Here is a 26,675-nt window from a genome sequence, read left to right as displayed (position 1 = left end):
ATAAACTAGAGCTAGTTAATTATTAAAATGTCTTTTGGGAATATACAGTTTGGTCATTTCTAATACATACTACAGGAAAAAAGAATCTTTGGATTTGCTAGAGAGGGTAACACCCCAAAATTTTGAATAGTATCTCCCAGGTGACTGCTCTTGCTTCTGAATATTAAAAAAAAATTAAAATTATGCATTTGGAACTAACAAATAAGGTATTTCTGAATTTTAATATTTAGAGAATATTTTTGCACTTCTTTTCATAACTCTATGATTGCTTTAAAGCAAAATCATTCACCAGATTTCAGTGTCATTTTCTCTGCTATTTTACCTGTTTTTAAATACTTGAAAGTCTTAAAAAGTTTCCCTTTCTGAAAGAATTTTTCTTACCTATAATTAGCCAGAGAGCTGTGTGTCTTGAAATTATGAGAAGAATCTATTTCTTATTTTGCATAGATTATAAGAAGACAAAAATTGCTGAATGAATCAGACTTCTTGGCTACATACAACTCAAAAAATCCTTATATAGATAGAATTGAGCCTCTCTAATCAGTGAAGAGGTACCTTAAAACTAACTCTTTTTTATTCTGTAGGTTGCAACATCTAAGAACACAGAAAAAATACTTAAGTTATTTTCTAAATGCCATGTCACCTTTTCTGAGTCTGCATAGTTAACTGCACTCTGTTGAAGTAGTAACTATATTTGTGGATAACACAGTAACTCTACTTCAATCTGCTATTTCAAACCTGAATTTCAAATGTATTAATCCTCTGGGAAAAAAACTCCAAAAATTAATTATGTTCATAGCAATTTAAAAACTAGAATCTTAATTTCCTATTTAAGAATAAAGCAATAATTAAACTGCAAGAAAGAGTAACTATAGCACACAGCCCGCTAGTTAAAATATTCAGAAGCTGAAAATTGGTTGACAGTTAGCTAAGATAGCTGATAAATTGTTCCTAGCTCACTTTCAACTTCGTGAATTACACCCATGAAATTAATCTTTCAAATCTTACTTTCTTCAAATATAGACTGAGTTTCGCAGAAGATTATAAAAATATAACTTTCACTGACTTCTGAATTTCTGGAAACAACTCAGCCAACATACATATGCAAATGAAAAGGATACATTTTATCTTTTTTGTATTCTGGCTTTTAAGGGTACAAAATTTTACCTATAGGATTACAAGAGTACTGTTTTCCTGAGTATGTACCACAAGACAGTAAGCATGTAACAGCATGTAAGGCCACATTTTTGGCCTTATTCACATCAATCAAAAGCCTTCCTTCAAAGGCCAGAATTCATTTTTTAAAAACATGAGTGATGAAATGTCAGTAAGTAAAATGATTAATACCTAAATTAAGCAGCCTAATGCACTCCACAGGTCTTTACTATTCCCAGGAAGAAATCCCCGCCTTTGTGGAAGTATCTTGCTTTGGTGCCTCTGGATTCAAAAGCCTGACCTCCTTTCAGCTGCTCTTCCAGGAAAAACACTGGCAGCCTGCCTAGAACCCCTGGGCATCGTGATGTCCCAAGCCTACAACGCCCTCACAGCCTTGGATGGGGATGCTGAAGAGCTGATTGATTAGTTTAGGCAAGGTGAAGCAGGCTAGGCTAGAGGAAATGCTCCTATCACCTTCCAGACCCAGTACCTACCCCTGGCACCCCATGTACCTGATGGCATGAGAGAACAGAACTCCTGTAACTCTAACTGCACAGGGAGAGGCACAAAACACCACAAATTTCAGAGCTGAGCTGGTGTCCCCAGGACCCAGCATCTTATTTCAGTTCTAAAGCAGTAGCTCCCTCAAACTGCAGGTAAAGAGAGAAAGACAGAGCAGTCAGAAAACCAGCCACCACCTTCAACTCCAGATCACAGCTACAGCAGCCAACACTCTTCCTCCAGGGCAGGAAGATGTCACCTCTCAACACAGGGGACAAGATGGGAACTTTAATCCATCTCTTCTCCCTTGTATGTCTATCACAAGATACCAGCACTTCAGCAATCTCCTAGGGAATAAACCTCACTCTGCTACTGGCTTCTCAGCACTGTAGCTGAAGCCACTGAAGACAGAACAAAATGCTTTGGGTTTAAATTTCGTTCATGACAACATGGTACATAAAATAACCTCTCTAGGTGAAATTTAAATAAAAAGACACAAAAATCTGTACTAAGACTAAACAGAACACCATTTATATTGCTAACAAGGAAATTATGATTTTCAAGCACTGTTTAATGCCTTATTTATTCATTGGAATGCACATTATAACTTTTAATGACACAATCATATGTTTTTACACTGAACTTCTTACTCATTCACTTCACAAGCTAAACATGAAAGCAGATGAAATAAATTCTCAGACTGAGTGTTAAGTTTCCATCCCTGAACTTTGAGTTGATTTTGTAATCTAAATAATGTTATTGCAATGCATTTTACATGATTGCAATCTATCTTTACATGAATATATTCCATGTTTCATCAGGTAAAAAAAATAAATCTGTCTAAAATAAAGCCAGACAAGCATGAAAGGTCCACTACCGAGGTCATGAGGACTGAATACGAATATTGGAGAAGAGAATTCATCTCACTAACAATCTTAGTCTTATCTCTCCTGTAGTACACTTCAATATTTATTTTCTCTACAGTTAGCAGTCTGATTTTGTTACTGCTACACAGCACTTTGCATCCATAATACTGCCACTCGGTGATCCTATTACACTTACACATAAAAAGAAGCCCATCTGCTCTCCTCTTCACATTTCAAAGTCAGAAATCTTGTGCCTAGAAACCTCTTGTGTCTAATGGTGCTGATCACATGGCTCCCACTCACCCATCCACAAACGTTAGCAGAAAAACATTTCTTCACTGTGGAGAGCAAAGCTTCAGTGGTGAGAAGAAAGTTTAGGAAAGTTACCAATGAAAAGAGACAGCCTTACAGCAAATGCAAATCCAATGTAAACTGGTATCATCCATCTAAACAGACGCCCTCACATCACCAATGTATAATTCATTTGGAAGACTCTTTGTTCCCTCTCCAGTGACTTATTAATGATTCATTAATAAGCCTTGAGAGCGAGAACAAACAGGTGGGGAAGACATTGCATTCAAGAAGATTTTAGCACCAGCTTACCCACTGGAAGTTACATCTTTCCTCTCTGTGTACCGGATGATGAAAACCATGACAATACCCTGAGGCTCCGAGCTGCTGCTCACTGGCTGTCCCTACACTGCAAGATCACAGTCAGCCCCCGTGTCTGTAAACAAGTCATGGCAGAAACCCATAGCTGTATCCCAGATGGAGGGAAGACTTGGACATGCACCATTCCTCATCTCCCTGGCATACATCAGATATGAAGAAGGGTCTGCAGGCTAGAAGGGAGTTGTGTCATGCTACAGCTATTCCTGATCTGGGTATCTGGGGAATCAGGTCTACACCAGCTCCTAAAGTCAAGCACTGCCAATTTTGTACATAATCCCATTATTCTGAGAGACATAAATTGTATCTTTGTTTAAAAACTGAAAAGGCAGAAAGAGCATGTGTTCAAACTCTGTTTATAAACAAGTCTGAGATACAGATTACTGCCTCAGGGATGCTTTCATTGAGAACTGACCACAGTTTAGAAAATACATAGACATCAGTCTTATTTCTTTTAAACAGATAAAATTAATTCTATCGGCGTGTGGAGCTTTTGGGCTGAATGAGTAATATTTTATCAGAAGGTTACAGCAGTAACATGAGCATTAGCTTAGTTCTGGATGCTTAGGAATACTGTAGATTCCTCAGTACAGGATAACTAGGGGGAACCTACAGCTACTATCAACTCTCATCCAGGAAAGTGCCTTGGTGCTGATAGTATCTTCACTGCACAAGGCTGTGATATCACAGCTAAATTCCACAGTGCATTCTTTCACCTTGCTTCAAAATCAAAGCAGTCTGTAGATTGTGCAAGTGACAATGCTCACAGCAAGTCAGGAACAAAAGAGATTTCTTTGACATTTTCTTTCAGTTGTGAAATATTTAGAAAAAGAAAGTAAAACAAACAAACAAAAAGTTTTGTGAAAAAGGAGAAAAAACCCTGTTTTTTCCCCCTAAGGATAAACCAGTTCTCAGCATACTCAGCATTTTGACAGACACAGAACAGTTGTATTCCACTTCAGGGTGTTTTACAAACACAAGGATTGTAGCCAGGCTCTTCCACCCTATAGCTCTACACGCACACAAGGGATCAGAAAGGAGAAGGCTATTGGATAATGGCTATGCTGGATTCTCCCCAGCCATGCTCAGAAATCAGTTTCCTTATTTCCTTACCCTCTGTTTCCGTAGGCTTCCTGGGCTGGTGGGAGATGGGCTTGGAGACTTCCCAGAGCGGGGAGTAGAAAGTTGGCTACCAGGGGTTCCATTCACTAAAAGGACAAGAAATTGAAATAAATGAATACAAGGCATTATTAAAGGAAAAAAATATTTAAATCAACATTTTTCTTCAGTCTCTATGGAACAGATTAATTTGCTTTTGCTTAATGCTTGAAACATTAAATAAGGTAATTCACAAAATAATTATTTCCTTAGATTTTTGGCTCATGAAGGAATTTTTTTATACAGGGTAAAAGCAAATAATGAAAAAAACCTGAAAAGACTTCAGTCAATGGCAGAGAATATGATCATGTTTTCTTAAACTGTATTGTTCCTGTACTTTACTGAAAGTAAAATACTTCCATTACTGAAAGTAAGGGAAACAAGATGCCTCTTTAACCTTAAAAGACAAAGTACATAAACCTTTTCATTCCATTTAACTATGGCTTGAAGTGTTGCCCACTAAAAATAAAACACCGTATTGCTTGCAAGAACAAATCAGCTGCCTGCTTTTCACTTTTTGAGTGAGGACTCAACCATTTGAAGAGATTTTTGCAATACTATCTGACCCAAACACCACCTCAGACTTAACCCAGAAAGGCTTTCTGGAGGCAAATGAATTGGATATAACTCCTCCGGTCTGACTTAGAGGAAAGCATCACTCTCTCAAATAAGCCAGTTTCTTCACATATGCCAGTGCCTATCTTTATAGAAGCATCTTCTCATGCACATGACATTATCCAATAAATTAACAAAACAATGCCAGCAGAGGACAGAATTCTACTACAAAGTAATCACACAAGAGGCTATCAATAATATTCACACTGACAGAAACACTACAAAGCGTGTATCACATATACATGTAAATACTCTTTAACAAGCAACTGTTCTATCAGAGTCTACATTTGTAAGTGCTAGGACAAAAAGAACAATCAGATTCCTAGATTCTGAATCTTAGGAGAATATCTACATACTAAGGATATCAACAAGGTATTTGACTTACCTTCTATGAGTTCTAACATGGACAAAATCTGACTGTTTAACCTGATAAGAGCAAGCAGCAAAATTCCTGCTCTGTACTAAGCCAAGCTGTAGCCAAACTGAGAAGCAATGGGATTAGTTAAGGATAGCTGGGGCTGCTCACAGAGTGAGCTGAATGCGATGCAGGATTCATAAGCAGAAGCCTTTTCTGCGTAAGGCTGACGTCTTCAGAGCAGCAGTGGGAGGTGCAGGTGCTGTCTTAGGGCTACATCAAAGGTGTCAATTAAGCATAATGCTGCTGCTTCACAACGCTGCTGAGCCACCACAACCCCCACTCGCTTTCCATGGAGCCCCGAAAGCCTGAGCAATTTTATATGCTGTGCACTGAATCATAATGAGGTGCCTTTGGGGGCAATGTAGCAAGTGACTCATCCGAAAATCAAAATGACAATAACTCTTGTAAAAACTTGGCTGACTGGCAATCTAGCAAATGCTAATTCCTTTGGATAATACAGTAGGCATTTTTAAAAGATTCTTCTTACTTTTTGCATAATGCATTGTTCTTACTGGCTAATACTGGGCCCGCACATTACAATGAAGAAATATGTATACCTACCACACCACACACATCAATAAAACACATTATACTGCATGATAAAGGACCATCACTTAATAGTGCTTAGGTGCTATGAGTGATCCAATCTCAAGTGATCAATCACTTTGTGCAAGGCATTGTTTAGAGTACAGGTGCAATATATTTTCATAACTATAGAAACAACAAGATGCTGTAACTGGATTTAAATAGGCTGGTTTTATAGAAAAACATTCCACTCATCCAGGCTTCTAAGTATCTTTATACAGAGGACAATGATTTGCACATATCAGCACTCATTCAAATATTGTAGTAAGTGTAGGGAAACACCCATGCTTGTGTATGTTCATACACTATTCAGCAAAACAGGCACAGATCTGTCCAACAGTGACTAAAATCAAGTTTTATTACTGATATCACTGAAATAATTTAGGAAAAGAGCAAGATGAGATGAATTAAAATCAGAATCTCAAACTTGTAAAGTTGTAAAATGTATCTTCTAAACACCTATGTCATAATTTGGAAACCAACAATAAACTCCTACTATTCACACAGAGCTAGTCCTCTAGACTGCTGAATAACAGGTCTAGTGCTCTGCCCTCTCTTTAAACCAAGAAGATACTCTTAGGTCTTATTATCATAACAAAATTGAAGATAACAGATACATTTCAATACACCTTGTAGCACTAGGCACTGGTTCCTGTTCTTAATAGATTGACTCCTTCCCCATAACTTCCAACAATAGCTTTTTTTAGAATTACTATAGCAATGACTGTCCTAAAGACAAAAACTTGAGGCTACCAAGTGGAACCAGACAAACAGTAGCAATAGTGTATTTAACTGTCAACATATTTCTGTATTGATGCATATTATGTTAATGAGTATCTATTTAGGATGAGAAAACACAGTATTACCATAAATCCTAAAAATTTCTTACTTGTCACTATCAGAGTATCCAGAGTGTTTAAACTAAGTTTGAATGATCTCTTCAACCGTGCCTTTAAAAAGGAAAATTATGGTAGTTGTCTTATTTTGACCATGTAACATGTGAAATTGAGAGTGCAATTAATGAATTAAGGCCCTCAGCAGATTTAAGTGAAGTTTTCTCACCTCCTTACCCATATCCAAAATACAAAGGTGCCTGTACATAAAACATGTACCAGGATTTTTGAGAGCTCACAAGGACTCCCTATAGAGAGCTGATAAGGGAACTCCAGAGATGGCAATTAGCTCTGGAGATGAGATTCCTTTTACCAATCTTCACGTACCTGTTGTATTGGCTTGTACATCTGAAGTAGTTTTCTAGACTTTATTTTAACCAAGTTGCTGTCCCAACAGAAGTTGTATCATCCCGAAGCTATCATCTAAACCTGACCTGATGAACAATCTACTAGGAGCCTCCATTGCAGTGTAAACTTCCAAAGCTACACAAGACGAATCCTTCCGGATGCTCTCCATACCTGGAGATATATACTGCTACTATTGTTATTACGTTATTCTTAGTACTGATATTATTAATACAATCCTTAAGACAGACATTGCAACAGGACAGAAATGGTAATTTCTGATATTTTCCCAGTATATTCCAGGGGCCCTCCTTTTATAGCTTTTTGTTTATGGCTTCCTGCGCTTATGAGTCATTGGACTGAATTTGCAAATAGAGGTGATATTAGGTGCTGTGTAGCAGGAAGAGACTGCAGTGATTCTGACCCCCTTCCTGAACTCCATTTACAATCATTACACCACTCTTACATAAGCTGCTCATTACCAGAAAACATGTCAACAAATATGTGAATAAAAGCTATAAGATTTAATAATAACACTGCATTCCTGATCACTAAATTGCCCTAAAATCCACTTCTAGATGGAATGTATTTTTGTTGGAAACTGCATTTCTATCCAGTATCTGCTCTGCATTTCTCACTGACTGATACAGCATATGTTCCTAGAGGGAACCTTGATGTAGATAAAGACATAGGAAATTGGTAAATCACTGTTGTGATTGATCATTTTATTGAGTGAGGCAAGAGGCTTCTTGTCACTTTTATTCATAAAATGGCAAGGGTCATAGATTCAGCTTAACACAGCGCCCTCCCGTCACCTTGAGAAGAAGATTTATCAGTTCAAAATTTCACCAGTGAAATATGTATCAAAAAGCTGTAACAATACCAAAATTATTGTGGCTGCTCAGAGCAGATGTATGCAACTGCTTGGCTGTGAACTCCTTTCCTCACTGTCCTCTCTTGCTAAGAATGTGCAACAGAGCAAGAACCTGTATTTGTACTTGCTTTTCCAGCACCTGGCACACACATGAGGATGGAAAAACCCATAAAATAGAACACTAAAGCTGGATACCAGCATCTACTGAGATAAATTCAAAATAGCTTTTCATACGATAATATAAATAATAAATATGATAATATTTATGAATAATACTATGATAATAAACTAATGAAAATGCTGCAAGTAAAAAGTACTTTGATGGCATTCAAAAAAATAAACTTTGATAGGGCATATTTTCATTAAGTAATAGAAAAAAAAAGCAAGAAAAAATTAATTAAAGCATTGAGTGCCAGTCTGAGAAGCAACAAATACCACTGCAGTGTAGTAAAATCAGTCTTCTATAGAGTTGCCTGTGGATGCGCAAGCATATTGTACTTTATAAAACACATAGAGACAACTTGGTGTGTTTAAAAAAGTGGTTTGCCAAACACAAAAGTGTGTGTGAAGAAGAAAGAGGACACTAAAGGAAAAGAACAGTGCAGGTTTTTTTTGCAGCCACAACTTATGAATAGGAAAGTTCAGCGAAAAAATGATTTACACAACTCACAACATGTGTAGGTCATATTCAGCAACTGTTAGGAGATAATGTGAGATTACTATTTGACCTTGCTGAAATTACTTCTGTAGTTTTTCACCGTCCTTTCCAAAACAAAATTTTTGTCTCGATAAGATTATGTAGTTAGAAGATAGTTATGAAATAAACCATATCTTGCCTTTTTGTTCATTCTGCTTTTGTATTTTACTTTTGTACATCTTGTCATTTTTGTCTTGACAAGACAAAAGACAGAGTGTGCACAGAGCACCACATTAGGCAAGTGCCCTCAGTATGACTCCCTAGTGAAGACAAGGCTTTAGAGGTTCTACCTTAGCATGCAGTTGGTTGAGAAAAAAAGCCCAGATACCAATACTGCATTCATTTCAACTGGTGCTAAACTGTTCTTTTTATTTTCAATCTTTTGTAGAGTTTATGTCAAAAAGTTAAGCAGATAAAAGTAGAACATCCCTTTGCCACTGAAGACAAGGCCTGACAGACCTACACAGAACTTTCACCTGATCAACAGATTAACAGATCAGAAATGTCAGCAGAAAGGATCACCTACAGGTCACGTATACATTCCCCATCCCAGCAGGCACCAATATACCAGTCCTTGTTAGTCACTGGTACCCACTGGTACCTAGCCACACAGTCTAGCCCAAGCTGTGCAGAGCTCAGCAGGGCCTGTAAACCCCACACAGGCACTTCCACCTCAACCCAAAGTCACCCATGTCTGCACTAGCAAGCAGAGAAGTGCTGCAGACACACAGATACTGAAGGCATATCTTATATCTCAGAAGAAAGGGGACTGCCTGGAAAATGCAGTTCCCTAGTACCCACCAGTATTTGTTTTTATCTCTAGTCTCAGAAGCTGAGTGCCTCTTGGGGTTTTTTTCCTCCCCACTTCAGCTGATATCTATGAAACTGTCTGCTAATTTAATGTAGTACCTAATCAGGAGAACATCTATGTGCACATAAGATTTAATGAAAATCTGTCTTTTGGACTGTTTTGCCTAACTAGAAAGACTAGGATTCTCAAATCAGTCTGTTTGAACAGAGTACAATTTCTGAGCACGTTCCTTCATTTAGCATCTAACTTTTCATCCTTTAAGAGGGTTAAACTTCTCAACATAACGAAATCTACTTCTCTTACCAACCCTTGTTTTTGTTACTGGGTATATAATTATGAAAATTAAGTTTTCACTGATTACTATCAAAGACAAACATCATAAATAAAAAATTAAAAAGAAGCCAAGATCAAAGCAAAAATAATCTGGAAATCCCTGGGTCCGCAGGATGACTCCATCACTCCCATGGGTGTGTGCTCTTGGCTTTAGGAAAATTTTGCTTCAGCATATTTATTATAAAATCAGTCAGCTGAGTACCTGTAACAGTGTGAATAATGGCAGTATGGTACATCATGCTTTTTCCTTTGGGATACAAAAGACCTTCTGGAGTCAGGTGGTTGAAGGAGGGCTGCTTCTGAATAAGAGCCTAAGGCTGACCTACCAGACTAAATGAAAACATACCCTATTGCAGAGAAACACCTCTACTTCCTTTGCTTTTTTTTTTTTTTTTAAACAAGCAGAGGAAAGCACAAGCATCTGAGCTAGGGAAGGCTTTCATAATATCCTATTTCCATATCCACTTTTTTCTTTAGGCAGCATCTACAGTTTTGATTAGGCTTTAATTTAATATGCAGTTTCACAATTTCTTTACCCAGGTACAATTTAAGAAAGAACCCTCACATAGTCTTTGGTAACATGACCTACTCCATCCATTCCTCACTACGTTCCCTTTGTCATTTGGAGTAGGTACATATCAAACCAGGTATTCTTGAAATAGTCACCTGTCACACTGAATAACCAAAACTCCTAAATAACTTTTTAAAACCAAACTTTAATACCTGAATTGATACTGAAAATAAGATTTCAAGCATTTGACATATTCTGAGTGATAACTTGAGGGAAACAGGAAGGGAGAAAAAGTGAGAAGGAAACAATTTTGAAGAAGGTGCTCAAACTGAAAAAAAAAAAAAAAAAGTAGCTACTTTTGTTGAGAGTAAGTCCTGAAAATTAGAACTGGAATTTCAGGAGGTAAACCAGAGTTCACCCAAATGCAGCATCTTTCTTTAATTTAATGGACCAAAGGTACAGTAATTCCAGTCATCTCATGCTGCTCTTGATTTGATTAAAAATAACGATGATGAAGACGTAAGTGTTGCTGCTTTCTTTGAATCTACTACCTCTTCACCCACACTGAAGCTGCCACCAATGGTGTTAAATGGCAGCTGGACAGAAGCCACCAGCTACTGAATAGCCATCAGACATTCATAATTTTTGGTGACCAGCAATGGGCTGATACCCAGTCTCACCAAAATTAAATGTCTCTTTTATTATGCCCTTTCCCAAATATTATTTGATGCCAACAAAACCACATCAAAGTGATTTACAGGCTTTAAGAAGACATCAGAAAAATTAAATAGAGGTAGGATTATCTATTGCACCTGGAATCAGACATCAGCCTTCTGCCTACTCAGGAGGTCACACTATCTTTTCTCTGCTTCTCTTCTTTGCCTTGTTCCATGCTTCTCTTCTCTATTTAGACTGAAAACCTTTTGAAGCAGACAATACCTCAAATGGATTTGTAAAAAGCCAGAAAGCAAACCTCCTGCAGAGAGATTTCTGTCTGATGGTACTGTTTTGAAACACTGTCAGATGTAAATAACAAACTGAAGAAAACATAATGACTGAGAAGTCAGCCCTTACACAGATCTTCCTAGCTTACTTGTACTCTTGGAAGAAAACATTATTCTGTGTTTTTATATAAAAATAGGATGCATCTGTTCTCAGGAGCCAGGGAGCCTATCAGGAAAATATAAGTACATTAAACATATGCTCTGTTACAAAAAAAAAAAAAAAGTGAAAAAACAAGGATGAAAAAAGGTGAACACCACCTATGTAAAGGCATACATACCTTTGAAATATGCACAAAAATAGGTGTAAAGGCAGATGCAGTCCTTTTGCTCACTGCAGATTGCATAGCTCAAAAAACAACAGGGAGTGTGTGTTTCTCACAGACGGATACCTTTTATTGTGCCCTCAGCTAACCAGAGCACAGATTTGAACCTTTGTGGCCCTGATCACTTTTGTAGCCTCTGGTTTCATTAAGGGTCTTTCCCTGCAACCCTGCAGCCTGATTTCCCATCACAGATTCCCCACTTAGCCCTGTGCTGCCATTGCAGTGTATTCTAGAACCTGTGAGATGGTGTTTTTCATCCTGTTATTCCCATGATGTTATTCCCATAGCCATGTATCTGCAAAGCCTGAAAGTGCTGTTATGGTAGGTTCTGTATAGAGCTTTCAGCCAAGGAGGCTGTCTTTAGGGGCAACAGAGGGCAAAAGGCACCTGCAAAGGGTGAAAGTCATCTAAGAGCATTGAAATTGTCATTAAGAGTCCTTTTCCTCCAGTAGCAGATGAGACAATGAGGGAAATGGTTCTCCAGGACAGTGGGTGATGGCTCCCCAGGGAGAGGGGACATTTAGGGTCCTTTGCCTGCTCCTCACAGAGTCAGCGGTCACTACAACAAGGTGAGACTGAAATGGAAAGCAAGGGCCTTCAAGCAGAATTTCCTCAAAAATAATTTAACATTACTGAGTTTATCTTCAAAGCACCAGTTTTGGTAAAATATTGTTGTTCCAGACTTATAGATGCAAAAACAAGAACCAGAAAAGCAACAAATGACCAATCCCTCCACATAAGCCCTTTGATTTCTGTAAGCAACTTCAGAAGCTATTGGGATGAATTTGGGAAAGTTTATCACCCCAAACTACCATTTGCTCAGAAAAAGGAACTCATGGACTTCATCCAATTTATAAATTGCTAGTGGAAGCCAAAGTCTGGCTTAATTCATTGACCACCTGAAATTCTGTGTCAAAGAAGGGAAACAGTTGTTGAGGATGGCATTTAAGTGCCTAAACCAGAATAGATTGTCCACATGTCTTAGCCTTGTTTATACATTTATTTCTCTAATAATGGGAAAATGGCCCAACACTTTGCCTTCATTAACTCTAAAAATGATGAATCTAAATCAGCTATGCTGTTGAATACCTGCATTAAAGTCTACACCATACTACAGATGCAGACACAAAAGAATAAAAGTTAACTCAAGGATATCTCTTCATTCGACAATTTTACCAGTTTTAATATCTAACTTTGAGTTTTGAATATTTTTTAACATAGTCTTTGTCTATGGAAGTTTCCTTTTTTGGCCCATGTAATTATCCACATGTATTTTCTTGATATGAACATTAATTTAAGTCTGAAGCAGAAATATGATCCTTTTGTGCAATTAGAATGTGCAGACTTCTCAAAATGCAGCAAGAATCAAAAAGAAACAAAAGGAATTGAATTCTTTCTGATTAGCAACATGCTCTTTTCCATTCACCTCTCTCAGCTTTTTGTCAAGGGTACACTACCAAGTATGCTTTCTGTTTCCCTTTATCCCTACTTCTTCCAATTTTGTTCTGAGACAAAACTCTTCAGAAAATGATACACCTTTAACTTTTTGTAATATGTATGTATTGTCTTTGATCAGAACAAAGAATCTACTCTTCTTCTTATTTTCCCTGTTTATTGCTAATGAAAGAAAAATCCCTAAAAGTAGTTTTAAGTTTAACTGAAAGTAGTTTAAAAACATACAACAAAAATACATGTACATACACTTAGCAGTAAAAACATGACAACAAAAGCATAACTTCCAGCTATGCACAAGTCATTCAGGAGCTTCTCTAGTACTGAGATATTTAATGTAGACCTCATGGAAAAAATTATCAGCTCACATGTGTGCTAGACGGCAATTTCTCTCTTCTGCTTCTGTCACAGGTACACAGAATTCCAAGAAACAAGCAGCAATTTTAAGCTTGCTGGGTGGCAGAAAAGTGAAATCTCTCCATTCTGTATTTCATGGGAGAATGCTGGGTTTTGTCTAAAACCATCTAAGAGTCATTGTCCTCTTTCTTTCTACTACTGTTTTTTTAAAATGCAATGTCTAATATAAAATAGCATTTTAAGATATCATTGACTGGTTTTAGCTCTGTGTGATTTAATAACAATTGTTGATAGCAAGTGCTTAGTACAATATTGTTTCCTTGTTTGAAAGTAATACTGATCTAAGTACTTGTGTATGTAAGGTTAGAAATAGGCTTATTGTACCATTCACAAAATTTGACCTACTTGAAAAAAGCAAACAGCAAAGATACAGCCAAATCAGAGCTGTTCCCCTCACTAAAAATAAATTCTATAGAAACACTTGCAATTGTTTATCCTTTTTAAGCTTAACAAATTTAAAATCAAATAGGACAGAACACAATAGAATAAAATAGAATAGTTCCATTGGAAGGTTCCTACAACAACCATCTAGTCCAACTGCCTGACCAACTCAGGGCTGATAAAACTTCAGCATGTTCAGCTGAGAAGTGGAGCGTCACAATAGAGTGGCTTTGGTGAGCACCTCTCATCCAAGCAACCACACAGTATTTCTTGGTAAAGGAATGCTTCCTAGCTATAGAATCATTGAGTAGTTTAGACCAGAGAAGACCTTTAGGATCATCAAATCCAACTGTTAATCCAGCATTGCCAAGTCTACCACTAAACCATGTCCCTCAGTGCCATGTCTACAAATCTTTTAAATATCTCCATGGATGCTGACTCAACCACTTCCCTGGGCAGCCTGTTCCAATGCTTGATAAAGCTCTCAAAAAGAAATGCTTCCCCAATATCCAGTCTAAACCTTCCCTACAGCTTTGAACTATTCCAATGTGCCTTTTCACTGGATACCAGAAAGAAGAGCTCAGCACCTTCATCTCCACATCTCCTCCTCAGGAAGCCGTAGAAAGCAATCAAGTCATTCCTCAGCCCTTTTCTTACAACAAGCCCAAAGTCCTTAGCTGCTCCCTATAGGACATACCTTCCAGCCCTTTCATCAGTTTTGTTGTCCACTTCTGGACACCTTCCCATCATTCGTAAACTGTGGTGCCCACAACTGTACACAGTGCTCAAGGTGAGGCCACACCAACACTGAACACATCCTGATGATCCCCTCTTTCACCTGGCTGGTGGTGCTGTGTTTGACACACCCTAGGTTGCAGTATGCTCTCCTGGTTACCAGGGCACATCCCTGACTTGTAACGAGCCAGCTGCCAACCAGCATTCCCAGATCCCTTCTGCACAGCTGCTCTCCAGCCACTCCCCTCCCAGCTTGCACTCGTGCCTGGCATTACTCCATCCCAGGTGCAGAATTTGGTATTTGTTCTTCCTAAACTCCATCCCATTAATCATTGCCCAATGCTCCAATCTACCTGGATCCCTTTGCAAAGCATCTTGTTCCTTCAGAGTCATCAGCACCTCCAAGTTTGTTATCATCCTCAAAAATTTTACTGGTGCTTTCACCTCCTCTATCCAGGCCATTATTAAAAATATTGAACAAAACTGGTCCTAGACCTGAACCCTGAAGAAATGCCGCTGGTGACAAACTAACATGTGCCTACTTCCTATAAATATATTTTCACCTAAGAAATGTTTAAGATGGCTACATCTGTCATCAGCACAGCACCATCCAAAATAGTTTGCATTTTTAATATTTTCACTACACTGTTTCATTTCTTGCTATAAATGTAATGATATATTAATTATTGTTGTTGTATAGTAAAAACATTTCCATTTTTCTACAGGCTGTAAAATAATCTCTTGATCTTTTGAAGTATGTAATATGTTCTGCTCAGACATTTACAGAAGTGGACTGCAAGAAGCTAAGATTTCCTCACCTACTCTTCCCCAGCACCTTTAAGTAAAAACAATACTATTTCTTTCAGGACCAAAACTAACATGGTATCAGATATTCAACACAGAAAAAATGTTGTTAGTCCCATAGAAATCCCATAGATTTGGTATTATTCACTTATTTCACATAGAAATGAGCATACACAGTTCAATGTTCATTACCTCTACTCACAAATTCATTAGGAAAAAAACATCAGAGTCTGTATCCTTCACACACCAAACAGGACCTCCCTTAAAGTTAAATTTAACTCTATTCCACCTAGCTACAAAGAAAGTAACTTAACATTTTTATGAAAGAGCTACTCTGGACTTGTTCCTCACAACTGATATTTTATCTCATTACCTCTATTCAGGTTTGTGTATCTCAGCTGTTCTCTAGGATGTGTAGGAGGCACGTTATCTCCCAGCCCTGCTACCTACATCTACACCTCTGTCCCTCATTGTGTTTCTCCCACTTTCCTCCTTCCCACAGCAAGATCTTTTTTTCTCATCTTTGTCTTTTTGTAAAAGAAAAAAAAAAAGTTGGTCCAGTTGGTCTATCTCTACCCTCTTTGAAACCAGCACTGGGCCCTTCTGATCACCACTTCCCCACGGAGACCTTATGGTGCTGGATGCAGGTTTCAGGATGCCATTTGCTTTCCTCTTGGCAGAAGACTGAGGCAAAAAGGGAGGTGGCTTCCAGACTGCTCTAATGTTTGCTTCTTGCAATGCTGCAAATGCTTGAATGGGTCTACTCAAACGGCTCACACCAAGGATTATTCGTACCTTCAGGCACCAGTACTGGCAATCTAATGCACTTTTTTGTTTATTTTTTTTTTCTGCTTGGGAAAAACTGCAGGGGTGAACTACTCATCAGCTATCTAGTGGGAGCTACTGCAAAGGCAGCCAAAGCAAGGCCCTTCAGACAGAACTTTTGAAAGCTTTTTGCTGTGTCTGCTCCAGCCTGTATCGCTGGTTTGTTAGGTCAATTCTGACATTTCTTCCTCAGCTATCTTGCACCTCACATTCACATCTGTAACTGCATTCTTTCTCTGCCCTGCCCTTGTTTTCTCAATATCCTCATGATCTTTAATAAATCCTTTCCTCACTCCCTCAGAAACAAAATTAAAAAAGATTGTAAAATTACCCTTTCAGCAACACAGATCTTATGCTGCATAACTTGGGCTACTTTCTGGATTGTTCTCATTCAGTTCCTAGTACAAAGACTACCATACATCTTTTTTCCTCCGTGTTTAGGTATTGGAAGCAAAAACATGCATGAAAAAATAGAGTGAATTGAACCACTGTAATGCCAGAGTATGATTTATAAGATGCTGAAGCCTCATTTTGCATTGGAAAGACACTTGACCTCAGATGTCACTGAGAAAACACACGAATTTTTAGTATCAACTATTTTATACATTCCATGTTTTTCCACAGAAATGTGGAATTTTAAGTGCATTTCCCACTCTATTGGAACAGAATGGTTGCTGCTGCTAAGAAAGACTGTTTGCTTGCTTTACCTGAGCTAGTAGAAGCAGGAGACTTGCTGCGTCGGGATGGGCCTGGGCTCTTGGTGGTGCTCCTACGTGAACTCGAAGCTATTTTAGTATAGGAAGTGGATTTCACCACCCGACATTCTAGAAGACAAAGAAACAGCATAAGTTAGCAATTAAGAAAGCCAGCAAGATTCTGTAACAGAAAGAGCATTGAGAAGTGAAAACATTTAGCCCACGCTTGTTTTCATTCACCTTGAGGAGTTTTATGAGAAAGTATAAAATCTGTATAAATGGCTCCATTAAAATCCAAGTACAGTACGTACCATATCCCAGACAAAGAACTGCTGCAGTAATCCAGACTTTTAAATTCCATGGTTACTGCAGGTACTTAGGACAGCTTAATTTAACTGTGCTGAGACTACTCATAAAATTTATTTGCTTTAGAAGATTTAAGTATAAGTAATGTAGCCATTTTTTGTAAACAATCCAGATGCAATGTAAGCATTTTTGTCAGCCGAGGCAGTCTCCTCTAGAAAAACTGGAAGTCTTCTTTTCTGTATCAATATGTTACAACTGAACATGATGACGCAATTGTCTTCCACTGATGAAAGGTTTGAAGAAAATAAAGCAGGTTTGTTGCTCCTGCTTAATCCTCTGGTGAGCAATAGCCCACATTGTGTAGCACACACAATTCATCACAGGTGAGGGAAACAGCACTACTCGCTCATAAGAGACATCAGTAAAATCAATGAAGAGGCGAAATTACCCTCCCACTCGAGAACACTACAAGATGTTCAGGTTAGAGTTTATGTACACCCACACAGATCTGTAGGCATCCTTGCATTATGACTGCAAAATGGTTCTTGGCCTGGGGATGAAAGAACTTATTGTGCATAGCACTGATGTCTTGCACTCCTAATGGATACTAGATTAATCATCAGACATATTACACAGTTGGGAAAAAAAGATCCACTTCTTAGTCAGTACACAATTAAAACTCTGCAGCAATGTTTACACTGTCTTCACCTGACAATGCCAGTACACTTCACTTGTTTAAAAACACATCAGTAAACATTTAGTTCTGTACCAGACCTGTTTCCTATTTTATTCCCATGGTTAAGGTTCCTCAACAAAGGTTAAGAGAAATAAACAAGAGCTTTTTCTTCCTAGTCAGAAAATACTGTGTAGAAGCCTGCACATTATTTAGTCTTCACAGATCAGTGGAGCCTGTAACATAGTTTAGACAGATTAGAGAACAAAGAAATAAAATTGAGCATAACTAATTAACTTAAACATATACACCCGAGAATGATGTAATGAAATTTATTTCTCTTGGCTGCCCTAACTGTTTGTCTTTCATCAAGCTGTTCAAGGAAATAGAAGCAAGAACTGATGCATTACTGAGTGAAACATCCAGCACAGGTGAGAGCTGAGAGGACCAGAGAAATGCCTTGATCTTCCCAAAGAAGCTTTTCTTACCAAACTCTCCACATTCCTAATGCCCAATAGTAGCTAATTTCTTTCTCTTGACATTTTTTTGTGATTCATTGATGACTTCTCTTGTTTTATACCTAACAGTGGAAATGGAGAAAAACATTTACTCTGTGAGGAAATTATCTACTGAAAACAGGTGGAATCAGATGAAAGCTTTCAATTAGGTGCCATTAGGTAACTACAGCAGGAATCTCAATTGATTTATTGGCATAAACAGCTGCTCCAGAAATTATATACAATGCAAATGTAAGCAGGTTCTTTATCTGCCTGTTAACAAAAATGCAAAATTTTCAAACATCTAACAGCCTGTTAAAACTGTCATGTAATCCTAGTGTGGGCCTCATCCACAGGAAACAGTCAGGAAGGGGAACTGCATATTCCAATGGTCAACAAACAACAATGAATAAGTAAATAAAGCAGAATGCTCCAACCAAGTGAAACCTATTAGAATATATCATTTGCTTCGTTGAAGAACTTAAGAGTCCATGAAGAAAACAGCTACTTTATCCAATATATAAAAAGCCTTCCTCTTTCCAGCATGTAAAGAAAACAATTATCTACATACCTCTCCCACAACTCATACTAAAGCTTAACTCTTATTTTACTGCAAGTATTAATACTCATTCAGGTTCTCTCAATACCTTTAAAACACCCAGTCTTAAATATGTTGTCACAGAGGCATTATCACCATATCTAATCGGGTCAGACTTGGCCAGCAATGGGTCTGTCCTGGAGCCAGCTGGCATTGGCTCTGCCAGACATGGGGGAAGCTGCTGGTAACTCCTCAAAGAATCCTCCCCTTTAGCCCCTCCCACCTCCAAAATGTGGCCATGCAAACACAGTTCATTTGCAAATCATCCTGAGGGGCACTTACAGACCCTGACCTGTGAGTAACCCCACACAAATGGCATACTGCCCTAAGAGGAAGTCACCTCTTGCAGATAAACAACCTCTCTCCACAGGAAACACAAATGACCATATGATAATCCAAGAAATGTACAAGCATCACAGGATCATAGGATAATCCAGTTAAAACATGAGAAATTCCTAGTCCAGTTTCCTGCTCAAAGCTTGAAGTAGCTTTATATTCATAGTCCTGGATGACTTGGGGGACACTTCAACCCACTTGGGACATACACAGTGCAGGAGGATCTTGGAGAACATCGGTGTCAACTTCCCATTCCAAGTGACAGAGGAAAAACAGTAAGAAGAGATGCTCTGCTCACTCTCACAAAAAAAGGGAAGACTCTGGGACTGTGCAGGCAGAAGGCAGCCTTGGCTGCAGTGACCAGGATAGGAGAGTTCAGTATTGTGAAGGGATTGGAGGGCAAAATGTAAGATCACAGTTCTGGACTTCAGATAAGCAGACTTGTGACTCTTCACATATCTGCTTGGAAGAGTCCCATTGGATAAAACCCTGGAGAGAAGAGGGACCCAAGAAAGCTGAGGAATATTAAAGGATCACCTTCAAGTTCCACAACAGTCCATCTCAACAAGCAGGAAGATGTTAAAAAATGCCAGGAGGTCTGCATGGATGAACATGTTGCTGTTGACCAAATTAAAACATAAAAAAGAAGCATAAAATAGGTGGAAGCAGGGACAGGTAACCTGGGAGGTATATAGTCCAAGTCCCAGCATGCAGACACAGTTAGGAAAGCTGAAACCCAATTAGAATTTAATCTGATGAGAAACATCAAGAGCAATAAAAAGTGTTTCTTTACACGCAGAGGGAAGAAAAGGAAGGCTACAGAAAATGCACACCCATGAAACGGAGCCCCAGTGTATGAGATAGGGCACCAATGACACAGAATGTGGAAAAAGCTGAAGTATTGAATGGCTTCTTTGCCTGTCTTCACTATCAAGCCAAACCTTCAGGAATCCCAGGTCCTAGAAGCAGTGTGAAAGTCTGGAGAAAGGAAAACCTATCCTGGGTGGAAGAAGATCAGATTAGAGAATACTTAAGCAAAACTGACACATGTAGGTCCATGGGACCTGACAGGATGCACCCTGCAGGTGCTGATGGAGTTGGATGATGTCATTGTGAAGCCACTCAATAGTCTTTGAATGCTAGTGATGATTGGGATAGCCATTTGAAGACCCAGCAAATCTCACTCCTATCTTCAAGAATACCCAGGGAACTACAGAAATCAGCCTCACATCAGTCCCTGGGAAAGAGATAGATAAATGAATCATGAAAATAATTTCAAGGCACATTAAGGACAAGAAAACCATCAAAAGCAATCATCATGGATTCACTACCAGGAAGCCATGCTCAACCAATTTGATACCTCTGCAATGAAATGACCAGCTTGGCAGATGCAGGGATAGCAGTGGATATTGTCTACCAGGACTCCAGTGAGGCTGTCATCTCAGACATTTTTCTTTATATCCAGTCCAAAACTTTTGTTTCAATTCATATCTATCACCACTCACCCTCTTACCAAGCATCACTGTGAAGAGCCTGACTCCACTACCCTGATGGAGAAGAGATGCTGCCCCACTGACATTGGAGGATATTGGCAGGTACCCCTGAAGCAATTTCCTTTTTCACACTGAAAAACCTCAGCTCCCTCAGCCTCTCCTCACACAGCAAGAGCTCCAGCTACCCCAAAATGATGGTCTTTCTCTAACTGCCTCCAGTTTAATGATATCTCCTTTAAACTGGGGAGCTTTAAGCTAGACACAGCATTCCAGGTGCAGCATCACATGCTAGGCAGAGTCAGTTCCCTGTCTCTATTGAGTCCCATTTAATCTATGTCACAGAAATACCATCTTTTTTTTCCTATTTTTCTATTTGTTTAAACCCTTTTGAGCTCAATTATCAACTTCTTTGGCACAATTTTCTTGTTCATCTCAAAAATAATTCACAGGTTGTGAAACTTTAAAAGGTCACAGTTCAAATGAGCATATATTCTCTTTAAGGTAAACTTGTCAAGTGCCATCTTTTCTATGGGTTTATGAGTTTATTCTTAAAGGACATGAGCTATGGTATGGCCTGAGGAGAGCCATGCAGGAAAGCCTTCAGTACTGCACACAGCAGGCTCAAGAAACACATGCGTTCAAAGACTAGGTCAAGACTAGTTCCAGAATCTAAAAGGATTTCCAGTCATGGGCAGAGTGTAACCAGGCTGCTTGTTTTAAATAGGTCTCAGCTCCCAGGAACCATTTATGCATGCAATTCTGTTGTCACATTTAGTTTGTAAAGTAAAATTTTACTGCAGGCAAAGATCCCACTCAGTAACCACACAACCACTGCTTGTTCCTCTAAGACATTACCATAATTTGCCTGTTGCTGTAGGAAAGCACTGTGTGTATAGAGAAAACAAAACAAAAATGCATGTTTTCTTGAAACTTCGTTTTCTACACAGAATCTAAACTGGTGAGCAAATTAATACATACCTTCTCCTCATCAACAGTATTTGGATTACTTTGCAAGTAATGAAACAGAAGAGTGTTTTTCCCCCAATTTTCTTTTGATGCAAAAACTATATCAGAAATAGATCTGAACTCCTGACAGAAGAGACAACTGCCTTTCTCACTCATGTGGGCATGGCATTCCCAGCCAAGAAGAAACATGAAGTGTTTCTATATTATGTTCAGTAAGGAAAGAAATGTTTCATGAAGCCCTAGTCCTTCCTCTCACCATTGACTGAGATTAAAGGAACAAAATGATGACACCCATGGTAATGCAAGACAAAAGAAGGTCAACTTTACAGTTTGAACTTTACAGACTTTATTGTTTTACAACTCAAAATATTATATAAATAAGAATGCTTTTCCAGTGAAAACATCTTGCAATAAGATGTTCTATTGTATAACTACATACAAAGCTATAAAGTAGGAGAGAGAAGTACAGACTAACAGCAGCAAGGCTAAAAATGTAACACTGCAGTCCCTTTATTGTATGGAATATTACCACAGAGTTCTGAGGCCTTTCTTGCACATTAACAATAGGGCTGAGGCAAAAAAAAAGAGAAAATACCCCAAGGCTACAATCTGACATAATTAAGACTGTAGGGACAAGATAAGAAAAACAGAGTTACTGTGATTGTACAGTGGTGTCAATCAGCAGTAGGAACTGTCAGAATCAGGGGGGAAGCCCAACATACATACTTGTGAGCTCTTGACTCTTCCTGCTGCAAAATGGACAAAATGAGGTAAGCATAAAGTAAATAAAGGATGCTAACACATGGAATCACAATGCCTGCAGTCTCTAGCCCCATGGTGTTTCATTTCCAAAATGTTACATTAGCTTCTACGCTCATTAGATTTTACAATGGCAAAAAAGCAGCAGAGAGTAACTAATCTGCAATAAATGTGTCATAAAATGAAAAAGCTTAATGTGCTTCTAGAGAAGACTGTGAAAAGTTATTTAAATTACCAGGAGATCAAAAAGGCTTACTTGTCAGCAACTCAGAAGTTGACTGTATGGCCTTCATGAGTTCTTTCTGGGCAAAAATATCACTCTCTGCTGTGTTTTGCTTTTCTTTGAGGTCTGTGTGTTGGGAATAGATTTTATATTTTCAGTATCCCTGCCAATCTGTTTCTCTAAGACGAGAACATTTAACTTGGTTTCGGCAACAGCTGTATCCTGCAGATAAGCAAGGGGGGAGGATCAGGGATGTCTGTGGTTGTTGGTAAGCCACTTTGCTGTAAGCCCCAGGCTGCTGCCTTTTACCACTGCTTAAAGACATTAGTGTCACCAGCAATGTCCTCAGGCCAATCAATGGATCATTACCCCAAATGCAGTACCAATTTTAGTTTTTAATGTTAATGGTAATTTGTCCCATGCTGCTAATTCTTAATGCAGCTAATAAGATTTTACTTTTCAGCTGTATTCATGCCTTCAATTAATGCCAGTAATCTTCTGTTTGCAGAACTAAGTTTCACTCTCTTCAGCAAGAGCCTCTTGTCTAGTGGCATTGATACACACTGCAATTCACCCTACCCAACTGATCAATCACTGGCAGCTATGACTTGCAATTACAACATGTTCAAAAGGGTAACTATCATGCAGTTTCCAAAAATGAAAGGGATATAGAGTGTTTCACAGAGGTTTAAGTAGTTTCCAAGCTTCTATCGTCATGGTTGTGCCTGCTTCAATTTTTTTCCTGCATGTCTTCCTGTTCAATGTGTTCCTGAACACATTGCAGATGCGGGTGGACAGCGATGTATGCGTAGAATGCAAAATCCTTAAGTTTGATCCCATGCTCTAAGCTCTATGTCACTGTAAATGCATAGGGTTTTGAGACATTGGATCTTCTGATTTGATTTCTTACCAGTAATTGGTCTTCCACACATAATAAAGATTAGGAATTCTATTTTACTGTGTGCCAAATGCTTGTGGAAGCAATTACCTAAATCTCCTTTTTTTTTTTCTGCAAAGAAATATTCTTTGATTGGGGTATAAAATACAGAAACAGCTAGATTTTCTTTCATGTGAAAAATCATTCTCCAGTTTTGAAACTGGGGTAAGTATATACAATAAAGTACAAACTATTAAAACTATGACTTATTACACATCAAGAAAATAGAGAATCTTGAAAGATCTCAGGAACACAAATCGCTTAACCATAGCTAAGAATGTTTTCAGATGTATGCACTACTCCAAAAATACCTCATTAAGACATAAGAAATGTATTATCACTACTAATATTATTATAACTACATAATATATTATATTATCACTAATATTTCATTCTACTCTAATGTATAATTGTCAGATTCTGAATTCAAATGTTTCTAAATTCACCAAAGACTAAATATTTACCAGAAGAGGTAAACAGATTTACATATAAATCAAAATGTTTCTTCAAGTATTTACAATTCTTTCTCCAAACATGTTCCTGTCTTAAGGACACTGTTGGGAGGATAGAACTCATCTAATGCTAGATAAAAATATGATTAATTATGAACTATTCACCCCACAGTCCTTCTACAGTCAATGGAACATTTTTCAGTGTTCATTTCTATGACTTATCTTAGGAACCTGTAAGTTAGAAAGGATGAATCTTATGAATTATCAGAAAGGATGAATCTTATGAATTATCAGATACTCATAAATTATCAGATACAAATTCTAGGTTTTCATTTTTGGTGAAAATACCCTAATTAGAAGCAGTATCTCTGGACTAGTAAGAAAGACCTACAGGCTTTTTTACTTAATACAAACAATAACACAAGATTTTGCTGTATTTTGTAACTACTGTGTATGAGTAGATTTTATCTCCCCGCCTTCTCCAAGTCCTAACCTTTTTGTCAGATTCATCTCACACAAAGCTCCACATTAATATTTTGTCTACAAAAACAATATTATGTTAAATATTGCTTTACATCAGAAAAGAAATCTGCTATCATGAAAGATTCCAGCCCATAGCAGTGGAAAAAAAAGGACTGAAAAAACATTTTTCATCACTGCAACAGCTTTTCTGATGAGGCACAATATCTAATTATTTTCAAGCTCTGCATTTTTAGGCAGAAAAAACTAAAAGACTTCTTAAAAAACCTGCTTGTCTAAGTGAATCTGAAACACTTCTGACTGAATTAATGTGAATGAACTTGCATAAAATATTAATTTAAAATATTAAAATATTAATTTCTGAATTATAAGATTAATTTCTGAAATTAAAACTGGACTATCAGAAACTGTTTTCTGATACCTGAAGACTGAGTTGAAATAAGAGTTTTGTGATTAGCTAAAACATACCCCTAGCACATGTTCTCTTTGACATGTCTTCCATGTCTTGACACATACTCTGTTTCACTCCCAGAGATTTTAATTATCACTGTTTGCTCAATATTCTTCAGCCAATATTTTCCAATGCTGATACAAATGTTCATTAGTTTGCCCTTGTGTTCAGCACCCTTTCCCTACACCTCTGCAGATGTACCATTCTAGCTGCAGTGACCAAAATTTCACAAATATCACTACTTTTAACTGGAAATGTTTAAGATGGCACAACTAATTACAACTGCAACCACCTGCACTATTTTTATTTATGGCCACAGCATTATTCTTCATGGAACAAAGAAATGTGGCATGCCTTTGCTTATGGCTTTCCTTTTCTTTCTGTGACAAAAGCTTGTTTACTGGACATATATCAACAGATATCTCAAAAATCACTGCTGAAGCCACAGGAAAAATTCAACACCGAAGTGCCTTACTTTATCTGCACAGTTTGGATGGCAATTTTCTTGGCATTGTTTTATTCATTCAACTGGAGATGAAATGAGAGAATGGTACAAATTAATTAGTTGCCAACTGTTCTGTTCGTCAAAATTCTTGCTTTTCTGTTCAGCACAAAGAGCTAATATTTGTCCTATTACCCATTAAAAATAATTTCCTTCTTTACTTTGAGAATAACCAGACCTCCTATCCAATCCATATGATAAATATTAACAGCATCCAAAGCACCAAGTACACAGGCATTCTATCATATATTTTTTCAATTACTGTCTAATAGAAGTGTCAGTGCTGCAGTCCAACAAATTCTGGTGTTCTAGTATTACTACTTGCTGTCTGAGGAGTATAAATTGTTTTCAGTTGTTCACTATTTCAAATTACTCTTTTAGAAGTTTAGAAGCTCAAGCCATTTTCCAGTTACAAAAATAAACTCTCATTTGCAGAACATCATCTTCACGTGGAAAGTATCAGTTAAAGGTATTCCTGAGAAACATCCATTCAAAACAGTTAACTTTTAATACATTTTAGCAAGGTCTCCTGAACAGTTAACAGTTAACTTTTAATACATTTTAGCAAGGTGTCCTAAAGATTTTTCCGTGTAACTTATTTGAGGTGAGCAACAAAATATGTATTTAAACTGCCCTACTTCTGCTTTGAGTTTTTTTTTCAATTAAATCTGCCTACTTATTAGTCTAACAACTTTATTGCAAAGTATTAAGTTTTAAAAGCCTTTTCTTTTTCTTCAAAGAAATGAATTAGACTATAGTGGGATAATGATTACAGTCATAACAGTTAAACACAAATCAAATTCCCTTGGCTTACACAGCTAATTAGTTAGATTAGCAAAGAGTCTTGCACAAAACCAGGGATGTACAAATATAAAATATCCATTAAATAACAGATGAATATGAGACACCAATTGTTGTGGGGGGTTTTCTTATTT

At 37.8% G+C, this 26,675-nt stretch overlaps 1 protein-coding gene across 5 annotated transcripts in view; it reads right to left on the bottom strand.

Annotated features, from left to right (window-relative positions):
- Positions 1-26,675, bottom strand: part of DCLK1 (doublecortin like kinase 1) — a 235,471-nt gene that overhangs the window by 63,148 nt on the left and 145,648 nt on the right. For 4 of the 5 annotated variants that reach the window (XM_077173779.1, XM_077173778.1, XM_054654896.2 and 1 more), the window contains exons 5-6: positions 17,080-17,196; positions 4,305-4,399 (exon numbers count right to left, since the gene is read on the bottom strand). In XM_077173779.1, coding sequence (XP_077029894.1) covers positions 4,305-4,399; positions 17,080-17,196 — 212 coding nt within the window. Of the gene's footprint in view, positions 1-4,304; positions 4,400-5,349; positions 5,539-17,079; positions 17,197-26,675 lie in introns of those variants that run through there. The other variant, XM_054654897.2, reaches the window with a different exon arrangement.

Source organism: Agelaius phoeniceus, chromosome 2, assembly GCF_051311805.1.
Source record: "Agelaius phoeniceus isolate bAgePho1 chromosome 2, bAgePho1.hap1, whole genome shotgun sequence".
Lineage (NCBI taxonomy): Eukaryota > Metazoa > Chordata > Aves > Passeriformes > Icteridae > Agelaius > Agelaius phoeniceus.
The sequence above is the reverse complement of the archived record's forward strand: the minus strand, read 5'-3'. Positions and strand labels throughout refer to the sequence as shown.